At 43.9% G+C, this 18,965-nt stretch overlaps 1 protein-coding gene across 5 annotated transcripts in view; it reads left to right on the forward strand.

Annotated features, from left to right (window-relative positions):
- Positions 1-18,965, forward strand: part of LOC118317927 (F-box-like/WD repeat-containing protein TBL1XR1) — a 50,505-nt gene that overhangs the window by 20,634 nt on the left and 10,906 nt on the right. For 2 of the 5 annotated variants that reach the window (XM_035647073.2, XM_035647072.2), the window contains exons 2-5: positions 2,397-2,462; positions 15,001-15,102; positions 18,487-18,632; positions 18,732-18,957. In XM_035647073.2, the coding sequence (XP_035502966.1) occupies positions 15,045-15,102; positions 18,487-18,632; positions 18,732-18,957 (430 nt within the window). In that variant the 5' untranslated portion in view covers positions 2,397-2,462; positions 15,001-15,044. Of the gene's footprint in view, positions 1-2,146; positions 2,300-2,396; positions 2,463-15,000; positions 15,103-18,486; positions 18,633-18,731; positions 18,958-18,965 lie in introns of those variants that run through there. The other 3 variants (XM_035647071.2, XM_035647074.2, XM_035647075.2) reach the window with 3 other exon arrangements.

The raw sequence follows: 18,965 nt of genomic DNA on the forward strand, positions 1-18,965 counted from the left end.
ACACACGCACACACAGGTGTGGACCCTCACCCAGATAACAACCACCCCGTACTGCACGTGACACCATTGCCCTAATAAAACACTAATGTGCAGTAACTGCACATTTCACTGTCATTATGATGATTATGTCTCTATTGTTCAGAGCGGAGTTCTGTGGGAAACACTTTTCCATTCCTGCCATGCCAGGGCCTCCAGCAAGCCCTCAGCAACCTGCTACACTCCAGCATACCTCTGGTCACACCCATCTACTGGTGCTTTTTGTCTTTGTGGCAACGTTATCTCTTCCTCTGCTCTGCAGCCTCTGCCACAGCCTCGCCAGAACTGCCAAGCAGAGGCCGCGGAGGCGGGAGGAAGGGAAAGACGCAAGGCATCCAGGGAAAGTACGATAAAAGGGAAAGTAGCACAGGAGGAATCAAGGTCAGGAGGAATGGGTTGGGAGGCAGTGAGCAAGGAAAAGGAGCCTGGAAACATAAAAACGTTCAGTGATTTCCAGTGCACGTTGCACTATTACGCAATCCAGCACCTCAGTCTGCAGCCGTGACAATTAGCACCGAGTTGAATCGCAGAACCATTACAGGATTTATAAAAAGAGTGTTGATTGCGGAGCTTTGGCATCGCTGTACATGACCCAGGTGCTGCTGCGCTGATTGGCCACCCACTGAAAATGTTGGCAGGGAACACACTGTAGTGGTGTATTGTTTTGCCACTCTGTCCTCAGAGAGGTGAGTCATTGTTCAGACTTCTGAATGAGCGTCAGTCACATGGTTAAGACCATTCGGTCCTCGTGTTCGGCTGGCTGAAGCCCCCCCGCCGAGGAGGTTGCGCTTTTGCCCTTGTCCGTTTGTTTGTTGATTTGTTTGTCAGCTGGATTACGCAAAAACTACAGAACAGATTTCCACTTGCTGGAAGGTTGGGCACAGAACCCATTCAATTTGGGAGCGAATCAGGACAAAAGGAGCGGTTCTAGCTATTTCTATCACCTTCTTTAACATTGCGAGGGGGCGTTTTTTTACATTCCCACCGATTTTCCCAGGGAAAATGTTCGGTAAAAAAAAAGTTCTTTTAGGGTGATATCCATGACGTGCATTTTCAGTAGGGCTTGATTGAATTGAAGGGGGCTGTTGGGGTGGTGGTATGTGCTCTACTGAGTGACATTGTAGTTTTACAACTGAGGTACAGTCGGTGTTGAACGTGTGCATGTCAACACCTAAACATATGCATTGAAACTTGCTTAAAATGTTATTGCTGTCTACAAATGCAGTCACACCAAAAAGCTATGTGTGCTTGTGTATTTCATCCCCATTTGGAAATTGCCGTTTGGAATAATAAGTAAAAACACAGCTTTGTTTATCCAACAGTCCAAAACCTATATATATATATATATAGCAACAATCACTCAAACTGAGCTTTATTTACACGAGCATCTTGATGCATGTGCTTGCAGAGCAGCAGAGGATATTGAAACAGGGACCCACTCACAAAAAGATAGCTCCACAGCACAACTAGAGGACAAAACCAAAAATATAAAGATTGTTGCAGAAGCTTTAACTGCACGATTTGTCATGTCTCATGAAGATAAATGTAAACAGATTTTAAATAAATTATAGACTGTTATTTAAATTGTTAACTATCATGAATAATCATTGTAGTTCTCTGTATAGAGTTAGAGAGCAACGGTGCGAAAGTGGTATTGTGTTTGGGTGGAATCCGATTTTTTATTATTTCTTTTGGCCTCTGTTTTTTAGGTGAAACAGCAGCACTGGTTTCCAAAATAGTTTTTAATTATTTATTTTTTTAACATTTTTTATTTTATTTAGTAGAGCATGACACATGTAAACATTTGGTGAAAAACATACAGGGTGGACTGCAACAATGACAGTGAGACATAAGATGCAAACAAGCAGACGGACAAACAAAAAGAAAAATTGATAGTAAATAAAGTTAGGATAAATAACAAAATAAATATGATGTGGCAGCCAAGTTAGACTGTGACATGTTCATGTTCATGCTCGGGTTAGAATGAGTGCAGTTCATATCTTGTTTAGTATCTAAGGCCTAATAGTTAAGCACGTTACTGTTACCTTAAGGGAAGTAGCTTACGGAGTATCAAAGTGCCTTTGATGTTTCATTAGCGTTTGACTAGTTAGTTCAGTTGAGATCCAGACACCGACCGGGCGACACGGTTTTCTTACCGTTATACCTATCTGTACGAAGAATTCTTAGCTACTGTGACGATTTTTCCTACCACGATTGGTGTACACGAGTCCAATCGAGGGAACCAACGAATCTCAGCTCGCACGTATGAAATTTTCCAAAAATGCCATCACTGTCAGTTATGTCTCATCTACTGCATTGCAAAGTCCCCTTGCTAAGTGTTGGATCTCTTTTTGTTGCAGGTTCTGAGCCCATGGTACAAGGCCCTGACTGAACGGACTGGTGGTGCATACATACTTACTACTGTGGTGAGTGATCTGTGAAATGCTTCTACCTGCCTCCTACACATCAGAGGTCATGCAGAGTTTGTTTTGTGAGCTCACACCTCAAAAGACGAGACCTGCAATTGACGCTTCGTCCTTTTCACATTAATGGCTGTGAATAACTAGTCATAAGTCCCTTACTAATGCGGACATTGTCCTGAACTTCTACGGTGGGGCTGTATGCGAGGACTGGGTTCCGACTTCGCCAATCTCTTGCCGCGTTCATCATATATGAATGGCAGACATAAACTCGGGAGAATGTCGGCAGTAATGCAACAGGACATTCTCCAGATTTCATGTAAAAAATCCCAGCTTAAACCATGTGACGACTTGGTTAGTTGACAGGAGAAGTCTTATTTTTGCTTAAAAACTGGGTTGCAAAACAGACTATTAACTGATTAATATTCTGTCGATCAACTAATCGATTCATTGACCAAAAGTTTTATGGCCGTACTGGCTATGCTTGCACATGAAGTACAGCTGGCCACAGGAGCTGCTCCACATTGGCTCATGTTGCCATTACAAATGAACCGCCCCACAACTGGTTTGTGGACAATCCTCTAAATCGTCTCGGTGTGGTCGATATGGTCCACACTTATGTAAGATTGTTGTGGTCAAATTAACCAATTGGTAACCAAGGGGGGAAAGAAATCAGAGTCTGATTTGTCCGGATTGACAGGTCTGTACAATACACATGCAGCACCGTCAGTGCCACTGCTTCCACACACACTGACTACATTTCCTGTTAACCCTGTTGCCCTCTGTATCTCCCCCCCCCAAGTGTCTGATTTCACTGAGGAGAACAAACAGTTTGGGAGCGAGTTTATTTTCACTCCTTTAACCACTTGTGTTTGCCAGAAAGCCGTGGCAGCTCCAGTTTGATTTCCAGTGGAAGGACTGTGCTCGCTTCCTGTTTTGTACCGTTTCAGACTCCTGCAGATTTCCTGCAAACTGTGTGCCCCCCCCCCCCCCCCCCCCCGCAGCACGCAATGCTCAATGCGGGATAGGACCCGTAGAAAGCCGTCGGTCTCTCTTGGTGACGCTCGTGTTTGTTTGCGTTCCGATGCCCAAGGACATTGCGCCTGACTCGCTGACGCTGTTCATTTGGTTCTCCGGTTGCACCAGGAGGCTTTGCTGCGACAGCTAGGCTACTGATGTCGCCCCCTCTTCGGCAGCTAGCTGTGTTAATGTCAGTTTGGCCTCATTTGGAATGCTTTGTTTTCCTCACTTTCCTGCCCCCAGCTCTGCTTGTTTATTTCATTCATGCTGAAATATGTCAGCTGCAGTGCTTAGTAATCTCGCTTTTATTGTGTTATTTACATAAGTAAGCCTATACGCACTCATGCATAGTTTTCATTTTTACACCAGTCAGCACCAGAGAGCAAGGGGTTTTTACATGTAGCACAGGAAATAGTTCTCTATTGCGATATTGATGTGAAACAGATGGGGATTTTTATATGGTGAGAATAAACACTGATGTCAGAGGAGCATATTGCTCTCATAAATGTCTCTGTTGTTGTGTGACTTTTGTTTTATTGTGTTGTTTCTGTGCTGTGGTTGTAGCTCGGCTTTGCTTTTGTGCTGCAGAGAAGCTCTATGCTGAGCAATTACTGATTGTGAGTCAGAGCTCTTAAAGCCAACAACACACCCAATTTGTTTGTGCCCCGCAGAAACCTTTCACTACCAACTTTGTGTTCAATTTCACACGAAGACCTTGCGTCGGTACACAAGTGTAAAATGTTTTTTTCACGACCCCGGGAGCGCGACACAAATGACAGAATCATCACAGTCTTGATTTACTTGCTGCTGGTTTTAGGAGAAAGTCATCCGAATGTCAAATCTTATCCTGAATGTGTAGAGTCTTAAGAAAACATGGCTTTGGACTCTTGGTTGTTGTTTTGTGCTTTTATTGATGCAGTTGTATGGAACAATGTGTTGCTGCCACAAGTCTGTTGTATGAAAGAAGAGAAGAATGAAGCCTTTGTCCTTAAATGATTCAGCCCTAAGCGTCAGTTCAGTGCAGCAGTTGGCCCAGAGATTTGCTTGTGTGCCTCTTCCAGAGTCTGCCCCATTCTGCAAATGCACCACAAATATTTCAGATACTTGTACTCAAGTGTGTCCTGAAGGGAGCCAAATACTCCACACCTCAATGGCCTGTCCCGACTTCACCCTGATGTTCAAAAACCCTTTTTGTTTTAGTCTGAGAGGGCAAAAGAATCAGAGAGGAATGACGAGAGAGAAAGTGAGATAGTTAAATAAAGATAAGGCCTCGGTGATAGAACATGGGATAAGGTTTGTCAAACTCCATTTTCATCATTACATCACAGGCAGATTTACAAACATTTCCATTTTGGGCGATATGGCCTCAAAATTATATTACGCCATTTCAAGGAAATTTGCGATAACGATACTCATGATGATATAGAAAAAAAGTTCTGAACCACTTTTTCTCAGTGATGCAGGTTGAAGGCAGCAGCATTTATTATTGCAAACAATTTGATGGGCATCTTCCGTCCTTCTTTTCCAATGAGCTAACTACTGCACAGTATTATCACCTCATAAAAATATACCTCAAATTTTAAGTACAAAATGTAACAAAAACAAACAGCAGCAAAGCAAACAAACCTTCAGTCAAAAGTGAACACACTCACTGCTTCTGAAAAAGAAAATACAAATGCTTTCAATACTTAAAAAAACATATGCTTGCACTTTTTTTTTTGGTAAGCAAAAAATCATTTAATTTGTGCTGATAAAATAAGTGTAAACCTGGTCACAAATTTATTGCAAAATTTGCAATAATCCGCTCATTATTTTAGTGCCACACATTATACAAATATGTAAAAATACATTGTACTGGTTTGACTGGGCCTCTGAGCTGTTCCAGTCTAGCTCTGCTTCATTTTAGCTAATCATTTACGTGTTTGACTGTGTTTTGAAGTACAATGAACTGTCATGATGACGAAAATCTTGTGAAATTGGGCCCAAGTTGAAAATGAACAAAATGATTCTTTATTAGATTCATTAGTTTTCATAAGGGCACTGAAGCTTCAATCGCTCTATTTGTGAATACCTCCAGCCCAAGCTCCAGACCGAGATTATTCATAGCCACCTTGTTTTGTAGATCAGTTGCTTGTATGTGAATCATAACATTTGATAAACAATGGGCAGTTGTTTGAGCAGTGCTAAAAATAAGCCCTTTTTCTTCTGCTCTCCTTTTAAAGTGGCGTGTTGCACTGACCAGGCCACAGGGTTCTTACACGGGTTATGGAGTTCACTGCATCTTATTTTAACCCAAGACCCCCAGCTGTCAATAAATTGGCTCATCCTGTTTGTCTGTCACCTCACCGCCCCCAGTCATAGCTGCTTGCCTCGTTCTTAAATGTTGGTAATAGTGTGTGGATTAATAGTTTACGACAATTGAACCTCTCAAGACAGCAACAACAACCCAAGGCTGCATAAAAGTGTTTAGCCTTTTGATGTAAAAGCCAACTCTAAAATATAACAGTTTACCTAGCGATGTAACGTTGTGAAAATTTAACACCACCAAATTATCACGGTTATCAGTATTATCACTTTTCCATTTTGTGCAGAGATGTGCCTGTGTTTGATTCTGCTTTTTACCGTGAAACCGGTAAAAGTTTAATCCCCAGTCGCACCAATGCTTTGGTGATTTTACGTTAGATAATTTTCATCGTCATGGCGGAGTTTTTAGACAGAGTTAAACAACATCTCGATTGTGTCATAGAATTATTCCACACCGTGATGCTCAGCACCACCGTGGGAGCTGCAGATCGAGCAGTAACTTGTACCTGGTGTGTGCATTGGACTTGACCTTCTGAAGAGACCCTCAAAGTGATTTGGACTCTTACTCGGACAGGGTCTCTGCTCGTCCAAGGCAGCGCGGCGACTCTCTGTGAGACGACCACCACCGATCCAGTGGCCCTAACTGACCTGCCGCGTTGAGGTGGACACGAGGTGCCCACAGCAGGTTTAACCGCCCGTCAAGCGAGGCTAGCAGGCAAGGCCGGCGTGCGACCATCTGTCACGACAGACAGCCAGCCTCGCTGACCTCACGCGGGCCATGCGAGGCAGAGCAAGATTTGCCAACGCAATCTGCCACTCCGACCAGTAGACCGAAATGGGGGAGGGGGGAGCCACATGCCGACTGTGGATCAGTGCTGGTAGTGCTCCCTAAAATAATGCGCGGCATAATTTATGAAAGCCCCAACTGAAGCTTACAGTGCTGTCGTTACGTATTTAAGATGAACTGTGTTATTGTTGATATTAATCTGTGTATGGGTTTAGTTTAGATGTAGCAACAGAAAACAAACAAACAATAATCTGTTGTTAAATGGGTTTGTCACTTTTTTATATTGTGCCTCAGTTGTAGGATCAAAATTTCAACAATGCTCGATGGGAGGAGTACTGTTTTGAGTCTGCTCTCTTGCCTTGTTGGTTGTTACCAAATTACCTTAGTTGATAGTTCCTGATTTTTAAAATTTTCTATGGATTCTTCCTATTTGTCAAGCCTGCACCTGCTTTACCCACAATGCGACTTGTTATTCTTCCATTTTCAATGTAAATTAAAAAGAAATAAATAAATTATTAAGATAATAAAAGCAGACATTAGTTAAATCACCATTAACAAAAACAAACTTAAAAGATAGGAGCAACCTTGATGTACAGTAGTGCAGTAACCCTTACTAAAATACCTTGCTTTAAATAGCTACAATTGTATTGTTTCTCTTGTTTATTTTTGCTGCTGGTGTTAGCAAAGGAGCTAAGTCATCACCACCACCATCAACAACCACACCACTGTGGCTGACGCAAACGAGCTGATGAAAGTGGCCGAAACAAAATTCATGCTGTAGAAAAGCGACCTAAGCTAAACCCATCACACGCCCTTTCTTGCAGTGTTAGCTGATAACTGAGAAGGAAACCTACCTCTAAATGTTTCTTTAGATTTGAAGTTGACGGCCCTGCAGTGTTATATCTTGTTTGCACAAATTACTCTTGACGTAAATATTCTCGCGTTACACATTTTTGTGTGTGGAGACTACTGCTGCTGTTTCCATCTTGACTCAACGCTGCTCTTATTTCCCCACCACATAGTGGAGCACCTGTCCGAGAGACGTTGTATGTCAGACAATCTTTACATTAGTTGCTTTCTCTTTAAGATTTGTCAATTTTAAAGACCTCAAAATGTAATGATGACAACGCAACTCTAATGTAATAGCATATTTTTCATTTTTCAAATGTAATCTTGGCTGATTTACTTATTTTTTTTGCAATCTAATTAGGTAACCCCGTTACTCCATGGCTTACTTCAGGCTGACAGTTTCCTTTTTTCCCACAGCACATTTTTGCTGTTCGAGGCAACGGCATTACAGGGGCTCTTATTTTTCATGTGGCTCTAACAGGCGACAGGCGAATTTGATGCATTTTGGAGTGATGTACAATGAGAAATATGAGTTTGTCTTGAATCATTCAATTCCCCACCGCCTGGACTCCACTCCGCTTCTCTCTGAAAATAGACTCGACCTCTGAGTTTTTCACTGGAATGAGCCCCATCTCCACCTGCAGAGGAGAGGGAGAGCAGCAGGCATCACAGCTTGGGCCTCATTTATTTGTCAGTGCAGGAGAGCCTTTAAAGAACATGGCACCTTAATGGTAGATATAATCACAGGCTGCAATAGGCAGGAACACACATGACGCAGTTTGGGGTGGCAGTGTGCACCTGCCTTGAGTCGTCTCACAGTCTGTAACATTAACAAATGCCCCCATGATATTTTTATAAAAAAACCACAAAGAAAAACATTCACACGCTAATACCAATACTGATAAAAAGAGATGTAAGAGTCTTACATGGATGCATGAGTCTTACTAGCATAACAGTTTGCTCGAGGAGGCAGTACTCAACAAAAGTACAATAACCTTTGGGGTTGGGCTTACAGTGCTGAAGATGCCCTATTGGTCGAGTACTCCAGCGTTTTATTTCTGTTCGGTCAATCTCAGCAGTTGCTCATTAAATCTTGAACATGCTTTCTTACCACTCCTCGTCTCTTTTCCGAACACCGGCAGCAGAATCTGAATCTTCTTTACTGTTGTTTTAGTGTTGCTTGATTTGAATAGTGTCATCGTTGTTGTACAGTCTTTTGCATCACCATCGCCTAGTGGACTGGAGTGGAACAGCTTGTTGTAGCCGTCGGCTGTTCATGTGCCCGCAGACCCATTTGCCTAATCTCCCCTGGTTTTAAATGCAGCAACGGCCTGCGGGACCCTTTTGTTGTTCCTTTGAAAAATCTCCAGGCTATGTTTGTCCAAACATGACTTAAAATGGCAGCATTGAACAGTGATGTTCTTTATACAAATAAGGCTGGGAAACATTGGGACGCCCCGAGAGAAGCATGCACTGTATTTCTATTATTTACATCTGGTGGCGCCTGATTGATACTGATGCCAATGCAGATACTGATATCACAGTGCTCAAGCTCAAAAAACTGATAATGATATACTATCTGCTAAAACTCCTTTTCTAAATATTTAAGCAATAGCTCAAGACAGGCCATGGTTCGCGTGAGGTTGAAACCCCATTCAACCTCACTGTGTGCTCTGAGCTCTTATAGGTTTACTCAGCTTCACTCAGTCGCTACTCACGTCTACTTACGTCATTACTTCCTCAGTCGCGGAGTGATACGGACCTGATCAAACCGATTCGACGTCATAGCTGTGGTATATGCTCATTATACCACAGCTATGAACCAATCAGATCGCTTGATCTGAGCTTCCCATTTTATAAAAAATGGATAAGCAACACTGTTGACAAGGGTCTTTGCAATAAGGGGGACCAATATGTTTTTAACTTAGTGTGCATAACAATTGATCAGAACAGGGAAGGAGCCTCACCACCGGGTTGTCATCATCATCCATACCCGAAAACAATATCCCACACAGCTATGGACTTTCAGTGGTAGATGCTTTAACCAAGTAAAACATGGATATCCACTTAAAAATAAATGCTTTAGCACTGACAGAGTAGATACTATAAGTGTTAACATTTCACTAAATCCATTCACCTGCGCCTGGCGTTCGTGCATTCGAACAGACGCCAGCTTATCTGCGGACTGGAGACTAGTTAAGAGGAGCTACCCAGCCAGTAGGGGACAAATAAAGCAAAACAAACATCAGCATGAATGTTGGACTCACTTTGAGTAACCAGACTCAAAGTGAGTTTAACATTCATTACATGCGTTTGCTGATGTTATGTGTATGTGTGCGCGCGTGTTGACCTTGAGGCAACTTGAGAGAAGTGGTGTGGTTTGAATGAGCCAACCCCCAAGCGCATATAGATACAAATCATTTACAGGGATTTGTATTTCGAGCTTTTCTAGTCATAATGACCACTCAACATGCTCGACAGTAGAGGTCACATTCACAAAGTCACACAGCGCTTCTATATCCCATATCATTCACACACTGAACCCCAGGCGGAAGGTTTGGGTTCAGTGTCCTGGCCAAGGCATGTGGGCTAGGGGGAGATTTGAACCACTCACCCTTGTAGTTAGTGGACAACCTACTCTACCTTGTCTGTTGTCTATGTGCGCAGTTTGATTCAGAGAGCTACAGGTCTAAATGTGATGCAGGCAGAGGCAGTAAAAAAAACAAACAAGCGCCCCCTCATCTAGTAACCTTCAAAGACAACCGCTGTGTTGCCTTGGTATAGACTTAAAGTCTGCACGTACATCATCACTCCACCTCTTCGTGTGAGCTTACACCTCTGATTGTGTCTTATTACATCTTACTTAGTGCTGCATTTAAGTTAATTCTCAACAATATGTTGCTACTCACATGCCCCCCCCCCCTCTCTCTGTTGAGTTGTGACTTGATTTAAGATGTACAGTATGGACCCAGTTTGCCATTGGCAGCAGTCTGTGGCAAACTGGGGAGGGAGGGAGAGAGAGAGAGAGAGGAGCGAGGAAAAAAAAAAAGCAGAGACAGAGATTCCCTTCTCCTCTCCTCTGCTCTCCCATCCCCCCACCCCCTCCTCCCTCTGTTCTCCCACACTGTCAACACAGAGGATCCCGGCTGCGGCCCGTGGCTCCACAGCGCCACCGCAGCTGGATGGCGGTGGAGAGGAACTGCACGTCACTGTTTACAAACACGTGGCCCTCCCCCGGGCTCCGCTGCTGTCAGAGGGGATTTGAGCAGAGGGTCTCGGTGATCGGTGACGCAACAGTCTGCAGGTTCTCGTTTCAACCAAACTCAACATCGCTGCCTCATATGCGTCTTGCAGTGTGTTATTCAGGTCAGCTGTTGTTTGGTCGACATGACTGCAAAAGACGAAATAAACTCGGCGCCCACAATCACTGATCATTAAACAAACCTTATTCTTATTGGAATGAACTCCAGATTCAAATCGAGTGGTGTCGCGTGTCGAGATTCATCGTCTGAGATTTAGTTTTCCTAAAAAAAGGAACATATTCTGGATGGAACAAATCTGATGAAACGACACACACAACATGCCTTTCTCGCTCCTGTCATTTTATAGAATGTTTATTGAATAAACAAAACATCATGGTGTGTGAGGCAAATTTTTTTATTTTCATATTGTGACTGATCCTGCACCAGCTGGCACCCAGGAGAAGCACAGCTGTGCGGGGGGATCTTTTTAGAACAAAATCCCATCTGAAGGCTTATTCTTTGTGCAGTTTCCCATCTTTGAGAATTATCCAGGTATATTTGGTCAAGGCAGCAGTCGACTTGATACCATGGCTTTTCAAATGTTTGTGAAATGGGATGATCTGTCTTGGAAACTCCATTTGACAGTTTGCTTGTTTAGAAGATGTTTAAACCCACCATGTGTTGAAATCTAACACAGTTGTATGATATAAAAACAAAACAATAGGTGCTGCTTCACCATGGAAATTTCACAGGAAATGTCCAAACTGTCCAATTGTCCGAAACATATGCTGACATAACTCTTATATCACCAAAACATCAACAAACAGTGGGTTTAAAGCTGAATAACTGACTTGACGGCTCATTAAAATGGAAAAATCTTTTAAGTGCCTGATTTTATTTTGTCAGTATTGGAAGCTTGAATTCGTGAAAAAAAGCAAAGCTGCCCAATGAGAATGTTGCAGAAGATGCTGAAGGATGAAAGCAATGCGCCCAGACGTTGTGTTGTGCCTCTGTAGTGTGGGAGCAGAACATGATTGTACATTGGATTGATTGATTTAGGCCTTGTTGTGTAATCTACAGACATGTTGTAGGACTGTTTGTCAGTCTTTCATACCTTTGAGCTTGTTAACTGGCGGCCCAGAAAGATGCACAGGTGGATATGACAAGTTTAGATAAAGTTTTAGTGGAATGTGATTAAATGTGAGAAATCTACCTTGAAATTCTATTAGCCTGCATCATATTAATATAGTGTCTGATATCTGCCCCTTTTTTTTACAGCCTATTTAAACCATGTGAGAAACTGAAAATATCACTGTTTAATAAAACTTCACAACCTATTACATCAGAACTGCATTCCATAGATTATAGTTTACAGGTGTTTGTTTTTTTCTGGGAGTTTATATCTGAGAATCGCAAAAACCAGCCAGGTCTCCTTTAATTATCTGCCTCAGAACATATTCTATGGCAGTTTATTTCTGCCCCGCTGTTATAGTTTCAACAGTGGCCGTCATATATTTCTGCTGTAAACACAGTACACACACCAACCCCAAAGTGCAGGCTTGTGGGTGTGTGTGTGTGGCGCGTTTCAAAGTAAGCAGGCAGCTGAAATGTTTGCAGTACGGAACCGCTGCAAATTGGAAGTGAAAGCGGCCCGACAGCTGCTTATGATTTAATAATGGGCCTAATTTAGAGTACAGTATGTCTGCAATGCCAGGGAGGGAGGGAGTAATGGCTCATGTCAGCATGACAGACTGTAGCCAGTTAGCACCGGGCCATGTAACTTAATCACGACTACAAACACTCGTGATTAACTCGCTCCTGGGCCGCAAAAGCTCGTGCGAGGTGGTTTTCATTTATGTTTGTCCGTCCGCCGTAGATTAAACCTGCCGCTCGCTGACGTCCGTCTCTGCGGGAAACACCGTCCAGGGACAGGTCCTCGAACTAGTCCGCCATGGCAGCCTCACCTCTCCTGCGAAGGTGATGAAACTGGCTGCCTCCGTCTCGAGTGTGGAGGGTCGACTGTTGTTGACACTGCTCGACTAAAATACGTCGTCTCCAACTTTTACACGGCGCGTGTTGTGTAGTTGTATCACACTCGCTTCGTAGTAACCTGCTTCCCCTCAGGTTGCCATTAAAGATTAATCTCGTCTCACCGTCTCTTCTAATTACCGGTGGAGAGTGAATAAGACGATGGTATCACTGTGCGGAATCCCCTCCTCCTCCGCCTCCTCCTCTCTGGGTTTTATATTCTGCAGCGTGCAGGCCACGGGTCATGCTAAACGTTTTCTCGTGCCAGACGACGAGAACCCCAACATCCTGGGAAATGAAACGCAACCCAGTGCTTACAGTAGCCAGGAAACAGTATTTCATCCACTTAAAAGCCATTAAATGCTCAGAGAGCCCGCTCCTCCTGGGAGACGGGGAGGGGGGCTGCACACACTGAGCTCCAGGCATTACATGGCTGATTATTCTCAGGGGGAAATGGACTTTGAGCTGCGCCTTGTTTGGAAATCGGTGCCCTGGCTTCTCAAGAGAGTTTTCAAAGTTGTACTTCCCTAGTCCTTTTGGGTTCACGGAAGCAACGTTGAATCAGGATCCCCTGACGTGCTCGGACGCCGCCGCAAGAAGTCAGAAGGGTTCAGGCGCCACCGTCCTGGTGGTTTCTCTCCACCTAGTTTTTTGTCTGTGGCCTGATGCGTGCAGCGATTGATTAATAAGTGGCGAGTGGCCATTGGTTCACACTAAATTCAAGGGATGCACAGAAATTAAAATTGTTGCCCAGAACCTCATTTTTAAATTTATTTTTTTTTTTTACATCTTTCAGACGTAAGCATGCATGCTAAGCTCTAGCAAAACACACGCCGTTATCTTTTTTTTAAGGAACAGTTAAGCAGAGCCGGAATTTAACTTTATCTCACGGGTGCCCGGTAACCCCTGCCGCTGCAAACTGAACGTAGAGGAAACCCTGACTACCACCAGTTTCTCTCGCTGTTTTTTAAAGGAACAACATCTGTATCGGCCTCTGTACTACGGGAATCTAAATTCAGCGGCACCCACAGGTTTGGGGTTTAATTACAACGGAATTAATCGATTCGCAGATTTTCTGACTCAATATTGAATTGGCAAAAAATATATTGCAATGCATTGATGAATCGATTTTTTTTACCCAACCCCTACTCATCACTTGTAGCTCCAGTTGGGACGACTGTAAATCGCCCAATACTGGTGTTCGAACATCAACGTACCAGACGTTCCTTACTGTCCATCTGCTCTCTCCACTCTCGCTGGGGGGTTCAACCTGCTGTTAACACGCGACCACGGTCAGGATGGTGGGTAACGATGTCAGAACCTCCTAAACGCACCACACGCTCTTATCATCTAGATTCTGTCTCGTTGCGAGCAGACCTCAAGTTGAACGGAGGGGACTCGACCTGTCGGGGACTCGACCTGTCGGCCACACGCTGCGCCAAGGAAGCGACGCGGGCGCTCACGAGGGATCGCTGCGGCGAGCGCACGGCAGGGGTCGTGGGACAGATGCCGGGCAGCGAAAAAGGCTCCTATAAGGCCACTTTTCAAACGGAAAACTAAAAGAGAAATGCACGAGGTTTGGCTGCTGTGGGATGTGTTGCTTCATGTACTTGGGGGGGGGGGGCATAATGTCAGTCACATTACAAAGTAATCTACCGGGAATGTGTGCTTGCATGTGGCATTAGTTGTGGCTCTGAACGCAGCCTGATAAGGTAAACAAGGCTGTATGTGCTCTACTCTTTGTTTTTGTGGTTGTCGTTGTTGTTGATGAGAACAGGGCTTGTATAAAGCTTTAATCCAGGCTCGCCTGGGATGTCTGGAAAGGGGGGAGGTTGGGCAATTCCCCCAGTTGAACTCAAGAATGTGGTCCGGCCGTACAGATTGCGTTTACACCTGGTTGAGATCCAATCACAGTGCAGTGCAGAAGTGATCCGGATCTGTCTCTGAGAGCCGCCTCAGATGTGGCTTCTGAAAACTCCTCAAGCCCTTTATACCCTGTGCAAGTTTCACATTCAAACAAAGACACCATTAAAGAGTTACATTTCTCAATGACGTAAAACTGTCTCAAATTTTTGGACAGATATTGTGACAGGATGTCAACGCCTACATGAGCTGTTTGACGTCGGACCAGTACGCTTTGCCGGAAGAAGGAATTCCAAGAGTTTCAAAAATGTCTTCATGATATGCTGATGCTCACACACATTCTCGTCTGTCTTTTGTGCTTGTGTTAACATTTCTTGTGTGTCTATGTGTCATCTTCTCTGAGCAGCAGTGTTAAACTGATGATTCCCTCTCTCTCTGTCTTTTTCTTCAGGTTAGGTGTGTGTGTGCTGACCTCATGGTGTAACAGGAGTAAAGATGAGCATTAGCAGTGATGAGGTCAACTTCCTGGTCTACAGATACCTACAGGAGTCAGGTATCCTCACGTCCTTATCCTCCTCAGATATTCATCACTCTTATTCAAAATGTGCAGCTGCTGCTCTGCTGAAGAAATGAACTGTGATTGCATTAGAGCGAGGCCTGAAAAGAGTCCTCGAGTGAATTCTTTGCCTCGAAGCGTCGTTCAATCCATACGTCGCAATGCTCAGTTTGTGTTCCACACGGATGATTATTACTGTTGCACAACGCGGTTATTCTGTGGATACGTGAGTAGATTAGACTTTGTATTTAAGCGCGGACAGCTCGCAAAAGCATTTTAGCATTTTAACGTACTCGGACACACACACACACACACACACACACACACACACACACACACACACACACACAGAGTCTAGTCATGCACTGGATTTCGTTCAGGAGCATCATGTTGAATGCTTAACAGTGACGTTATTGATTAATTCACTGAAGGTTTTGGTTTAATATGCAACACCTTAATATATATTAGTATATAGACCTTTTGGAAGGTTCAGACTGTAAGACCTTAAATAATTTTTCTCGTAACGCAAATCTGATCACTGGAAAAGATAGTTCTGCAGCATTTAATGTTTTCTTTCCATCAGTTAACTATTAAAAGTCTACTAATGAATTAACAGGATAAGATTAATGTAATGATATATAATACCATATAAATGAAAAGTAATGTGAGCAGGAACATGATTTAAATATTGGTACAATTAATATTGTTTTATAGTTTTAATACACCGATTTGTTTTAATAGTCCTTTATGTCGTTTTAAAGATGTGTAAATATAATTTACCCCACCAAACATGTATCACAGGCTGTGTCCGAAATCTCCCCCTAACCACTATATAGTATAGCATAGTGCCTTCGCCATTTTGTAGTGGTGTCCGAATTCTTAGGGAAATTTCATATAGTGCGTCTCGCAGCAGCAACACGTCTCAGACTTCTCTCTCTTCTTGCACAATTTCGCCAAATTTTTGTCAAAAACCATTGAATAATGGTGAAAATACACACGGACAAGTTAATATTTGCGGGCATTTTATCGAGACAAGTTAGAGCGGTTTTGTGAGTATTTATCGATAGTTTGTTTTTTCGTTTTGTTTAGCAGGAAGGAGAAATGTGATTTGTGTGTTTTACTAATAAGTATTAATACAAGTGTAAAATAAATATTTTAAATATAATAGGATCGTCCACTGGCCGGCGTCGTTGTAGTTACGTCATAATCCTGTGAGAAAAACGTAATTTCCATCGCGTCTCAAGTAGTGTCCGAAATCGTAGCTGGTGAGTGACTATATAGCCCACTACAACGAATTCCCTTTATAGTGAGTAGGAGGTAGTGAATGAGTTGGTGATTTCAGACACAGCCACAGTGTAGGATGTAGTTAACACTCTGCTGTCAGTTTTTAATAGGAACACCTCATTATAACTAATGAAGTCTAATGTTCATAACATGTATTATTTATACAAAGGCTTGACTGTTGTTTAGCCTGGACAAAATATTACAAACACTTCAACATCCGTCATAATGATCCTACAGTTGAATAAGATAAAACTTGAATGATCCCACGGCGGGAATTTGCAGGTTCAGGTAGTTGGGTTGAGTCTAAAATTGGCATCGACTAAATTCCCTCTGAGAGAAAAGTAGGTTTGATCCCATAGACACCAGGGTGTGTATTCCCAACACAGTGGGTGTGGGTCTGCCAACAGCATTGTCTGCCCACAGTGTTATGTACGATTCCTCTCAGTCAGAAGTTTGAACCATACAGTGCTGGGATACTAACCTGGGAATTCTGGGCACTCATTCTTGCGCCCTATCTGCTAATGGGCGGGGTTCATACCACGACACGGAGCGACTTTTTATTAAACAACCAAGCCTCCCGTTGTGAACGAGCATTAGACTAAATGTACCCGTTATCTTCAAATTCTCTCCCACAAAAACGACAACACTCGTTCACAGACATCGTGGAAGCATCATCATAGACATCTCCTCTCTGCTCTGGTCTTTTCACATTTTCACGTCGTTCAACAGACGTCACATGACGTGCGTCCGTCGGTAACGCTCCTTGGAAATCGAAAATGAACCGAGAGGTTCCAGACTAATACGTATTTTAATATTAGTCTGACTGCTGGGGTTGGGACGACTGTATACATATTGCACCGTTATGCTGAAGACACACAGCAAAAGGCTTTAGAAAGACTCGCAGCATAAACACTGCAGCTGCCATACAAAGTACTGACCTGTACATCTGGAGTGGATATGGAGTCAATTAGACGGATGCTGGTGACAGACAGAAAAAAAGATTTTACTTCAAATGAGTCTGCAGATGGACGTTTTAATAGACACGGGCTTCCTGCCCTCTGTGTGAGCAGCTCTGCCGGCGTGACCATCTATAACCTTTATATAAACGTTGCGAGCTGTGTAAACCAAAGTCCCTGCATCGGTGCGGAGGAGCTGGCAGACTCGGCTGTCACCGGTTCTCTGTTACACGTGTGCAGAACGATTGGTATTGTAGTGTCTGCAGCTTCCCGTCACCTCGTTCGATAAGGTGCAGACGGCTCGTGTAAATCAGGTAAAACCTTTCACAGGTTGTATTGTTGATTCAAACATTGGAACGTAGCGATAGAGCTGCAATCAGAAGGCAGTGACAGATTTGTGTTTGCGTGAAAGGGCTTGCTTTTATGACAACGGGCCCGAGTTACGGCCATGGCACGTCATCACGTCATGCATTTTTTTTTATAGATGGAAGGAAACTGTCTGTCTTTAAAAAAAAACTGCTCTGTGCTCAGTTGTGGTGAAATGACTCTTTTGAGCTATAAACCCTTGAATTTCACACAGAGCCTGTTCTCACCACATGCAGCGAGCAGCGGCTCGAGACATTTGAGTTTGGATTTCTGAGAAAAACCCTGTGTCTAAGACAGTGTGAGTTGAAAGTAGGGAATTCCCATAAGGTCATGATGATCTGCCAGTTGATAAAAATCTGTGTGAAAGGTCGGACGGTGCAACCGCTATAAACAGACGCTGACAGAGATATGCACCGCTGTATGGATTCGCTACGCCGTTTATTTTACGACTACTTTTAAAAACATCACATCGCATAAAGAACATCACGAGCATCGGAGCACTTTACTGCGCCGCAACCAGTGCAACAGAAACCGTCGTGAAATCAATGTCAAGTCTGACGTTGAGCAACGAGTTCAGTACGAGGCATCATCTTTTTAATAACCTCAGAGAATAACCGCGGAGAATGTGAACAGTGTCAGTGGTGTGCAAGGGGAAAGATGGCCTTCTGGTACATGTTGTGCTAATATTGAGGGGAAACAATATTTAGTTTGTGTAGTGTTGCTTGTACTCGTCACCTCATCTTCTCTCTCCCTCTCTTACCCCCCTCCTCTCCAGGGTTCTCCCACTCAGCGTTCACTTTTGGTATAGAGAGTCACATCAGCCAATCCAACATCAATGGTGCTCTGGTTCCCCCTGCTGCCCTCATAAGCATCATCCAGAAGGGCCTGCAGTACGTCGAGGCTGAAGTCAGCATCAATGAGGTGGGATACGCAGTAGATCACAGAAGCTCTCCCCTCCATTTCTTTCCTCCTCCTCATGTCCCAACGCCCCTCTGACTGGTTACTTCTCCCGCCCTCCAGGACGGCACGTTATTCGACGGGCGGCCCATCGAGTCTCTGTCCCTAATCGACGCGGTGATGCCGGACGTCGTTCAGACGAGGCAGCAGGCCTACCGGGACAAGATGGCCCAGCAGCAGGCCGCCGCTTCAGCGCCGACGTCGGCCACCGGGGGCAGCATCACCGGCAACGCCAAGAACGGAGAGAATACCGCCAACGGGGAGGAGAACGGAGCCCACGCCTTAGCAAGTGAGTCA

Source organism: Scophthalmus maximus, chromosome 13, assembly GCF_022379125.1.
Source record: "Scophthalmus maximus strain ysfricsl-2021 chromosome 13, ASM2237912v1, whole genome shotgun sequence".
In the NCBI taxonomy this organism is placed as follows: Eukaryota; Metazoa; Chordata; class Actinopteri; order Pleuronectiformes; family Scophthalmidae; genus Scophthalmus; species Scophthalmus maximus.